General features: G+C 46.9%; 1 protein-coding gene and 1 pseudogene across 1 annotated transcript; both read left to right on the top strand.

The window, feature by feature from the left end:
- Window positions 1-276: 276 nt before the first annotated feature.
- On the top strand, window positions 277-3,503 carry LOC120661100 (cinnamoyl-CoA reductase 1-like). The gene is made up of 6 exons (XM_039939803.1): window positions 277-572; window positions 744-913; window positions 1,634-1,816; window positions 2,001-2,163; window positions 2,880-3,069; window positions 3,147-3,503. Exons 1-6 carry the CDS (start codon window positions 458-460, stop codon window positions 3,334-3,336), a joined length of 1,011 nt encoding a protein of 336 aa, XP_039795737.1. The 5' UTR covers window positions 277-457; the 3' UTR covers window positions 3,337-3,503.
- A 3,822-nt stretch (window positions 3,504-7,325) lies between these two features.
- On the top strand, window positions 7,326-8,856 carry LOC120658902 (annotated as a pseudogene).
- Window positions 8,857-11,168: the final 2,312 nt, after the last annotated feature.

Here is an 11,168-nt window from a genome sequence, read left to right as displayed (position 1 = left end):
GATCTCCGTGAACACCCTTTCGTCAAACTTTTTTTTTCTGATAAGTGAGATCTCCGTGGGGTACGATAAACTAATCTTGATGATAAAGAGTTTTAGTTGTTTCAACTTTTATAATATATAATATATAGATATAGATAGATAATGAAACACGCGAATTAAGTTCTAAATTTTGAAATTTCTCTGGGATGGCTCGTAGGCTCGTAGCTGCCTGCGATGGTGCTCCTCGGCTGAGCCTGTCCCACCACGTGTTTTTGAGTTTTTGTTCCTTTTCGCAATTGTCCTGGGTCGTCGGCGTGTTGTTTACTCGATCTGCTCGTTTGAGGCTGCATCGATCTGTGGATTTGAGCTTAATTAACTGCGGCAGCCATATACTATCTCGACGATTTCTAGTCGCGGGGTTCTCGCTCAGAAATCGGTGAACGGGTGGGTGGTGCCGCAGCGGAGAGGAGGGAGGGGGATGGCGCAGCCGCCGCGTGTGTGCGTGACCGGTGGCGGCGGGTTCATCGCCTCCTGGCTCGTCAAGCTGCTGCTCTCCCGCGGCTACGCCGTCCACGCCACCCTCCGTGACCCAGGTAACTACCCTCCTGCTCCTCAGAGCGACACGGCCGCTCCTTCCCTGCTGAAAATGCCCCGATTTCGAGCTGTCGACGCGCCTTGAAATCATGAATGCAAGAAATTAAAATGCTTCATTCGTGCCGCCATGGACGTGTGACTGTGCTAATTAATTGCGGATTCTCGTTCAGGCAACCCAAAGAACGCCCATTTGAAGGAGCTGGACAAGGCCCCAGAGAACCTGCTTCTGTTCAAGGCCGATGTGCTAGACTACGACACGCTAACACCTGCTGTTGAAGGATGTGAGGGGGTCTTCCATCTTGCCACTCCGGTGCCTGAAGATAAGATTGTTGATCCTGAGGCAAGTCCTTGCACACTTAACACCAATGCTTATCATCAGCGTATTCGGCACTGTATCTAGATAGATAGGTGGAGCTGGAGTACATGGCTATGCTTGTATGCGGTTGCCAGTTGCAGAGACCGAAAACTATATCCTTTTTCTAAAAAATGACTATGCTTGTATGAATATCGACCAACCCTGATATATATTTAATTTTTTGCCACTATTGGTGGGGTGCAATTAATCCCTCTCACATAGTGGCAAATCACATGCCACTCACATCGTAAGGATTGCAAATAGTTAGTTAGGTACGGATTATAAATTGGTATTCGGATCAGCATGTGTTGTACTAAGGTGACTCCTATAATTTCATCCATGTGCCTGCATATGCTCCGACTATTAACGAATTAGAGGAAATGTGTAAGTGGGGTTTTATCCTTGGAAACCTTCAGTCATTCACGCTTCAATAACCAGGCTGTTTTCTGACTTATGTTTTCAGTACTAGCTCCTGGAGAATATTCATTCACACAACCTATTGTAGCATTGGGTGAGTAATAAAATTTGGATCATTATGCGCTGTGTTAAGTCAGATTACGTTGTAAGGCTTGAATGTTGGAAGCGCTCTTTGTTAAAATGCAATGTTTATTTGCACTGTGAATCTTGCTGAAAGTTTTGTGTTGTGCTATAGAAGGTCAGTTCTCTTCAGTCTACACTCACCATGTTCTGGATGCATCTATGCAGTCACAACTCGATACTGCTGTGAAAGGTACCTTAAATATACTAAAGGTCTGCTCAGCTGCAAAGGTTCAGAAACTTGTTGTGATGTCCTCCAATGCTGCTGTGGATTTTAACCCGAATTGGCCTCAAGATATAATCAAAGATGAGAGTTGCTGGTCCGACAAAGAGTTCTGCAAGGAAAATGGGGTCAGTAATGCAAGCTTTGCAATAGCACAAACATACATGTTTAACCCATTCGTTGCTTCCTTATAATAATGTCTCTATTGAAAGGCCGATTGTGTTTTTTTCTTAACATAGGCTAGTCCTTTTACTAGAGATGTTTTTCTTTGAGGGAGGTCTAAATTGGGACCTTTTCTGCTTTTACTGGCAGGACTGGTATTCTGTTGCTAAGATTATGGGTGAACAGGCAGCCTTGGAATATGCAGATAAAAATGGACTGAATGTTGTTACACTTTGCCCACCTTTGGTTTTTGGCCCACTGTTGCAGCCTACGGTGAATACTAGCAGCAAATTTCTCATCTACGTTATAAAAGGTTCCCTCCTTACACTCCTTCTCATGTGTTACTAGGATTATCACTTCTCTGATGATTTTTTGGTCCTGGTTCACTATGCTGTTATGCTCCCTTACCACTAGTCAAGTTGCGTTTTAGTGCAAATTGTATCTTTCGGTGCAGTGCATTCTGGAATGCATTAATGTGGTACAGTCTAAGGCCTTGAGAGATCACATTAATAGTTCCTGTTAATGGATTTTTTTTTCAAATTCAAATGATGGCAAGGTTCAAATACTGTAGTACTACTACTTATTGATCATCTAGGATCTGTTCATCACCATTACCTTTCCTGTCCCATGTTCGTCCTTTATGTTCTTTTCAGAAATAGTAGCTGCTATGCTTTTTATTAATGCTCTTCAGCTGTTCAATCAGAACATTCATCCATAAGCAGATTCTTCACATATCTATTGTATGTGATTCCACATTCGGCTCATTTATGGCTGATATTACATGTTTAAGATGAATAAAAACGACAAAACCATGTACATCATATTCCATGATAGAATTATTGCATCTTAGGAGGATCTGGTCCCCATCCTATTCGCATTCAGGTGCATTAATGATGTTTTGAGGAAACGAGCAGTACTGATATTTCTCTTGAGCTAATCTCGCTGGATTGCACTGCAAAGTGCTACTGCTGGGTACAGGTTGCTTGCTTGATTGGACTATATTAATTCCATGGGTTGGTTGGATTACAGGAGGCCCTGATGTGATGAACAACAAACTGTGGCACATAGTAGACGTCCGTGATGTGGCTGATGCTTTGCTTCTGCTGTACGAGAAGGAAGAGTCATCCGGGAGATACATCTGCTCGCCGCATCACATTCGCACGAAGGATTTGGTGGCCTTGTTGAAGAAGATGCACCCAGAGTACAACTACGTAGACAAGTAAGTTTCGCCATGGCGATAATTTGGAACTTGCGCTGCTTTACGCTATCTGAATCACTCTCTTTTTGCTCTTACAGCATCCTCGATGTCGATCAGAAAGCGTCGTTGACATGCCAGAAGCTGATGGACCTGGGCTGGGAACCCAGAACGCTGGAGGAGACGCTCTCGGACTGTGTCGAGTGCTACGAAAAGGCAGGCGCGCTCCAGGATGTACCCGGGCGTCCTTGCCGTCTCCCCCATCTCTTCCGTCTGGCTGGTGACCAGTGAATCAACTGTCGTGGCAGTGTTTCCTGGTTATGAACCGGTGGCTCTATCTTGATCTTGGAACGCTGCTGAAATGTGAACTAGGAAGGAAGCGCCAATAAATTCTCATTCCACTTAATTTGATAGTGATACTATCAAATCTTTGGGCGTGAAAGATATATTCTAAAAAATCCTAATAAATTTTGCAAAATCCAAAACACATGTAAACAAAATTCTAATACTAATATATCAGATTGTGATATAACAAGCACTGAAGAAGCATTGCATGGACAGGTCTACACTCAAATCTTTGGAAGATTCTACATGAAAACTTGTTCCAGAAAACTAAAGAAGCAAAAATTATACATCGTACTAACGCCATGCAAGAAGAAGCAAAGACATGTGTTGTATATGTTACCGCGCCGCGCCGTGCAAGTCGAGCGCCGTGCAAGCCAACGCTATGCAAGTTAACGACATGAAAGTACCAATGAAGTCTGCGCCATGCCGCAGGGATAAGAATGATAAAGAAGATAAGACGCAGCGAAGGTCGCAGCGCTGTTCGCAGCACTATATAAGGAGGACGCGCTTCACAGGACGAGGCATCGGTAGGAGAAGCCAGAGCTTCCGAGAGCCAAGTTCCTGCGAGAGCACCTAAACCCAATAAAATTCCCTGCACCATCTCTGTAAAATAACCACCAAGTCAGTTGTAAAATACCTATGAAGAAAACAGCATACTATATTATATGTTTACTGTGTAGATCTACTCATTTGGAGTCTAACACAATTGGATTTTCTATTTTATGATTTTTCTGTGATTTACTGTGATTTTTCAAAACTGCTTTAGGGGATAATTTGACCGGTTTTGGAAGTTCAGAAGGTGATATAGACCGTTTCATAGGTTGGGGGTTATGTAGTCCACCCTCGATAGATGAAGGGGTTATACAGACTTTTTCCATTACCTATTGTAAGGTAATCTTTTCCTTCTTTGTTTTAATAGTTGGGGGTTTTCGAAAGAAAAAACCATATGTAAGCTTGTTTGTTTAATAAAGTAGTTCTCCTTTCATTTTCTTGTTTTTGCTGGTTTGGTTGTGCGCTTTAAGTCTCTATGCTAATGCTAAGGACCTTATAGGAGAAATCTTTACGGTAGTTCTTGTTTGAAGCCGAGTGTGGCAGTTGTGAGAACAAAGTAGCCGTAGAGAAGTGTTCCCTTTGGATGGAACTGACTGGGGAGACGACAAGATTTTGTGCATCATAATCACAACCGTATATATCTCGAGAAGGGAGACTACAAACTCGCGATAAATATGATGAGTACCGAGTAGGATATTACACCAAATTAAAACACACCAGCTGTAGTGTTGGTCTCGCCAACCTCGTACGATCCTGCGAATATAAAACACATAACTCCTGAGCATATAGTTTTCTGGAACAAGTTCCCGTGTAGAATCTTCTAAAGATTTGAGTATAGGCCTATTCATGCAATGCTTCTGTAGTGCTTGTTATATTACAATCTGAGATATTAGTATTAGAAATTTTTTATAGGTGTTTTGGATTTTACAAAATTTACTAGGATTTTTTTTAGGATATGTCCTCCCTCTCCCTCTCCCTCTCTCTCCGCGCTAAACAGAAATAACGAGGCTCCATGTTCCAACACCACGCTCTTCCTCAGTCTGGAAGCAGGTTTGTTCTTCTCGGTAAATCAGGTGTTCTCTTCACAATCTAAATTAGCTTTTATATATTTTTAATTTAAAATTATATAAGATTAGAGTTTGATCTTTCAGTGCTATATCCTTAGATAATCTAAGTTAAAATTTAAACCCCTTTACCATCTCTAGCCACGAGTGAGTCGTGGAATCCATCGCAGCAAGGGTCACCGTGAAAAAAAAGGCATCCTTGCAGATCGGGGAGAAAAAGGATGTGCACGGTAAAATACGAAATTTCTTAAAAAAAACAGTGAAAGGCGAAACATGCGTCTGCTGCGACTGCGAGGGGTTCCATCCGTGCACCGCCTCGAGTGGCGCCAAAGAAACGCCCATCCAGCCGAAGCCGATGGCTGGGCACGGTCCCGGAGGATGCGCCTCCGTCCAAGGTCGACGTGCTCGACCGCGACGCGCCGATGATCTTTACGCGTCTGCTCCGAGGATTCGCCCAAGATCTCTCATCTCTCTCACCAGTCCGGGCGACGTATCAGTCTCCCGACGAAGACAACCTCGCGGCGCGGAGCCGGGTCGTCCCAGCACGCGGCTCGGCCGCGCCCTGCGCGACGCCGACGAGCTCCCGGCACGGGCAGAAAACACGGGCGCTTCACCGATCACATGTCTCTTCGCTCGAGATGCGCGCGCGGAGCGTGCTAGCAGTGGGCAGAGACACGTGTGCTCTAGGGATGAAAATGAAAATGTTTCAAGAATCATTTTTGAGATTTTATCGACTTTTAAGATCAAACGAAAATAAAAATAATTATTAAAAAAATAAAAACGAAAATGATAAAATAATATGAAAGTGAAAACAAAAATAATTTGAGCATCCTCCGATCATTTTCGAGAACTATCGTATTTTACCGATAGAAATACCATATTCACGTACATTGCCAACAACATGCTATCTATATTTTTAGAATGTCATATCTATATTTTTAGAGAGTTATGAGTCATTTGTCCTAACCTTTAAATCACAACCTAGCAATTTAAATTTATAGTACTATGAATAGTTTATTAGATGATGGGATTATTGTCTAAATTTTTAGTACTATGAAATGTGACATATGTCATGGATGAATGAATATTTAGATTAACATCTTAACCATCAGTATTTGTGCACGAAATGTGTCAAGTTATATGATTAGAGTTATGCTCAATGGTATGACATATTTATCGTTTTTCACAATATCGTTTCGATAGATTTCGATCGTTATCAATGTTATCTCGATCGTATATTTTAGTTTCCGAAATTACCACGATATCGATGTCATTTTCGTTTTCGATAATATTGTACTTTCATTTTTTATTAAAAAAATGTGGAAGTGAAATGGTAGTCTTTCACCGACCGTTTCCGTTCCTAGTGTTCCTAGTGTGCTATGCTCCCTGGTTGCAGCGTGGCATCTTCTACGCTTGGGGGTCGTCGACGATTCGGGGGGTGCCTTGTCCTCCAGACGTTGGACGACGACAACCTGCGCTGCAAACTTTCAACTAGTTTTCCACCCAAAAAAAAACTTTCAACTAGTTCACCATCCAACATCCATCAGATTAGTTCCATCGCCCGAAAACCTCAATCTCGATTAGTTAGTTCCAGCTGATTATGAATTCTAGATTCTAGGAATCATCTCACTTTTAAATGTTTCAAAATTGAACCTTCAAACTTGGCCATAAATGTTAGGATCGCAGCAGGGGAAGGGGAATTGTTGGAGAGGAAGAGGAATTCAGGGTAGAAAGCAAGAAATTGGGATCGGCGAGGACAGATTAGCTAGGGAAAATGAAATTGTTCTTCATACATGTCTGTCTTGTCTCATCTCTCAACTCTCTTCTTATACATGAATCTAGCGTGCCGGCCACTCACTCTCATACTGGGCCGGGCCTGTCGCTTGGGCCTTGGGCCGGCATCACGCGGTGCATCATCAGAGCTGCTAACAATAAACTGAAACAACCAGGGCAGCCTGTAGGCGGAGCGGAGATGGCGCCGTCGCCATGGGTGTGCGTGGTTTGGGGGGGGGGGGGGGGGGGGGGGGGGCGGCTCCCGCGGCTACTCCGGTTCCTCGACACAAGCTTGTTGACCCTGAGGTTCATGTTGTATTGTAGACACTACATACAATGCAGATGCAATGTTTCAAGATCCACGTGGGTCGGCGTGTTGTTTACTCGATCTGCGCGTTCGAGGCTGCATCGACCTGTCGATTAATTTGAGCTTAAATAACTGTGGCGGCCATATACTATCTCGACCAGAAACATCTCGAATCGCGGGGTTGTCGCTCAGAAATCGGTGAGCGGGTGGTGGTGCCGCAGCGGAGAGGAGGGAGGGGGATGGCGCCGCCGCGTGTGTGCGTGACCGGAGGCGGCGGGTTCGTCGCCTCTGGCTCGTCAAGCTGCTCCTCTCCCGCGGCTACGCCGTCCACGCCACCGTCCGCGACCCAAGTACCCGCGGCTACTGACTACTCGGTTTGGTGAACGAAATCGTGCAGAAGGAGATGATGGCTCCTACCGTGAAGGGCACGAGAAACGTCCTCGAGGCCTGCTCGGCGACGAATGTTGAGAAGCTCGTCGTGGTCTCATCCGTTGCTGCCGCTTGTGTTGACCCCAACTGGCCTGAAGATAGGCTCAAAGACGAGAGCTGCTGGTCAGACAAACAGATCTGCAAGGAAATTGAGGTCGGAAATATCAAAACTCAACTTTTTTAGGGGAATATCAAAACTCAATTGCTAGTAGATCTTAATATAAACACCTTCAACGTCATTGAGTTCTCATAAATGGCTACCTGTTTCTGTTGCAGAGTTGGTATAGTCTTGCCAAGACCGAGGCAGAAGAGATGGCCCTGGAATACGGGCGGAAGAACGGTCTGCACGTCGTTACACTCCTGCCTGGTCTGGTTGTTGGCCCTCTGTTGCAGACTGAGGTGATCAATACCAGCATCAAGGTTTTCAAGTACATCATCAAAGGTTCACTCCGCAGCAAATCCGTATATATACAAGCTCTCAAGCTCTTCTCATCTGCTACCTTGATATACCAACTCTAATCTGAAGAAAAATGGGGTCGGTTCCGTAAAATGACAAATTTTCGCGATGCTCTAATACTGTCAGTTTGGTTGCAGGGGGTCCTGATACGATGAACAACAAGTTCTGGCCCCTCGTGCACGTTGGCGACATCGCTGACGCTCTGCTCCTGGTCTACGAGAAGGCGGAGCCATCCGAGAGGTTCATCTGCGCGCTGGAGCAGATGGACATCACGGACATTGTGGCCCTGCTCAAGGGCAAGTTCCCCAGCTACGACTACGTAGACAAGTGAGCGCTGCTGCCACCCATCACCTCCTCGTCTCTCGATCTCGAGCTGCGAACGGATCGCCGCTCGCGCTTGTTGTCGTTTACGCTTCACGCATGGTTTTTTTTTTTTGGGTGCCAGGACGGTGGATGTGGACTACAAGGTTGCGTTCGCAGCAGATAAGCTGAGGAGCCTAGGGTGGAAGCCGAGAAGTCTGGAGGAGACGCTCGCGGACGGCCTCCAGTTCCTCGAGAAGGCCGGCCTCCTTCAGGAGCCCTGCCGGCTTCCATTCTTCTACCGCATGAACGCCGAGGAGTGACCTCGGTGCTCGGCGGCGGCGGCGCTCCTGCTCTTTCCTGCACATGAAAAAACGCTGCCAAGTAGGCGCTTGGGGGACACGGGTAGCCGGCCGCGGTTCCTCACTTCCGCTTGCTCTGCTTTGTGTCTTTTATAAAGTTGGACTCGTGGTATCAATGTGGCATACTGCCATGTCTAGATCTGTGTATCCGTATCGGTTTGCATATCACAGTTTATCTGTTTAAAATAGGAATAAAATACTCCACTCCGGGTATTCTAGAAAGTAAGCTCAACATGTTGTTTTCGTGTTAGCCCATTTCCTAATAGTAGCCTATTAACCCGTGCAAATAATTAATTTATAGTTGTATATATCCCTAGTTAACACACCCTCTATTTTAAATTATTTTTTGTTTTATCTTTATTATAAATAAAATTCACCTACTCTTGACTAACTTTATTGAAAAAATAGACCGAAACATATTTTAGTCTACATAGTGAACCTAGTTTAATATTATAGATATTTATAAAGTTTTTCTATAGACTTTAGAGAAGTTTAACTTAGAACGGACTAAAATGAATTGCAGTTTTGAATGAAACGATTAGGCAATAGATGTTTTATTCATACCACATAATACATAGAATTTGAATATATTTTAACTCTTCTATGAGTAAATATACTTTAATTTTATACATCACAATCATAACTAATGCACTAGTAAGACCATCTTAGTCCCAGTCATCTAGGTCAACACCACGACATGCTACTCATTGCAAAAGCATCAAATTTTATTTTTGGAAAGAATGATAGCTCTTTTTATACATAGTGAGATTTATAGGTATACGTAGCCTTTGGGATAGACTCTCCGATTTAAATATGGAGAAGGGGTCAAGAAGTGTCGTAGGGTTTTTGGGTACCCACAGCCGGGTGGCGGAACGCACCCGCCTATTCCCTGAGGGGGAGTACTCGGGGAAGTGCCAAGCTATTAGGCCGATCTAGCTCGGGGGCAAGAACGCAAGAACACACGACATTTAGAGTGGTTTGGGCCGCCGGATCGTAATACCCTACATCCACTGTATTGTGTATTGCACTTGTATGAATGAGTCTATCCTCTGCCCCGCCGGGCTTGAGTCATTCTCTAGCGGGCGTCCCCCTTTTATAGTGCAAGGAGGACGCGTACATAGGCGTTGGACCCCGACAGATGGGCCCAACAAGGAGGTATACTATACTAAGTAGACACTAATGGTGCAATAGTGATGGAGAATCTCTTGCCGGATACGCTTCATCGTCCTGTAGACTCTCTGACCGAGGGGGTCTTCTCCTTTCCCATCGGTGAGGCGCCCGTTGAAGCAGTGTAGGTTGCGGCGTAGACTGTTAGGTCTACCGCGTAGCCATTATGATACTCTGTCACCGAGTTGTCGTGTCTAACTGGCGTAGTGGACTGACGCGCGTGGCGTAAGTGGTGTCAGCGGCTGTACTGTGCACCTTGGTAACGCGCGACCAACAGTACAGTCTGTCAAAAAGTCTCCTCGAGCTCTGCTGCGGCAGAGCACTTCTGAACCACCCGCATTAAATGAAATGCGGTAGGTGAGCAAGTCTTCCAGAGGAAGCTTGGTAACCGCGCGCATGCTTGCGGACACGTGGCGGCTCCGGACCCCCAGGCGGGGTGTCTGTTCCCTCCCGGTGAGGAGTCCGGATAGTATATGGGGGTCCGGGACCCCGAGGGGGGTCCGGGACCCCACGGGGGGTCCGGGGCCCCGGGCCGATTTGGTCCTGAGCGCTTTCTTCTCCAGGACACGTGGTGACACCGGACCTGTCCCAAGCGGGAAGCGGGTCCGGGGCTGTTGGTCCGGTGAGATGGAGCCGGACCCCAGGGATCCGGCTGCTCAGCTCCTTAGGGCGTAGTTACGGATAACCGTGTCTTGCCATAGCAAGAGGGGGTACCCCAGTCCTGAGGTACCGACAGTGGCCCCCGGGCCCACCTCGGGAGAGGTACGAACCCGCAGGTGGGGCCATTATCATGACGCAATGTTGATTGTGTTGGCGTGCCCATGTCCAGAGCGGGTGCTCCGGACCCCTTCAAGGCCGTAGCACTTGTCGCCAGGCTCAGGTACTAGAGTGCTCTCCATAGGGCGGCGAAGGTGTAGGCTTAGTGTACAGAACCGAGCTAAGCGGACCTCGAACTGCCCAAGGAGCAAGCACTACTTCCCTGGACCCGGCTTCAGGCGACCGTGGCGAGCGGTCTCCGCCGGAGCGGGCCACCGGAGTGGACTTGGAGCGACCGTGGCGAGCGGTCTCCACCGGAGCGGGCCACCGGAGCGGACTTAGAGCGACTGTGGCGAGCGGTCTCCGCCGGAGCGGGCCACCGGAGTGGACTTGGAGCGACCGTGGCGAGCGGTCTCCGCCGGAGCGGGCCACCGGAGTGGACTTGGAGCGACCGTGGCGAGCGGTCTCCGCCGGAGCGGGCCACCGGAGTGGACTTGGAGCGACCGTGGCGAGCGGTCTCCGCCGGAGCGGGCCACCGGAGCTTGCAGTAAGGTGTAGGGAACCAGGCCTTATACTAGAAGGGAGCCCGGGACCTCTTGGGACAGCAGTCT

Source organism: Panicum virgatum, chromosome 2N, assembly GCF_016808335.1.
Source record: "Panicum virgatum strain AP13 chromosome 2N, P.virgatum_v5, whole genome shotgun sequence".
In the NCBI taxonomy this organism is placed as follows: Eukaryota; Viridiplantae; Streptophyta; class Magnoliopsida; order Poales; family Poaceae; genus Panicum; species Panicum virgatum.
This window is presented reverse-complemented; position numbering and strand designations above follow the sequence as displayed.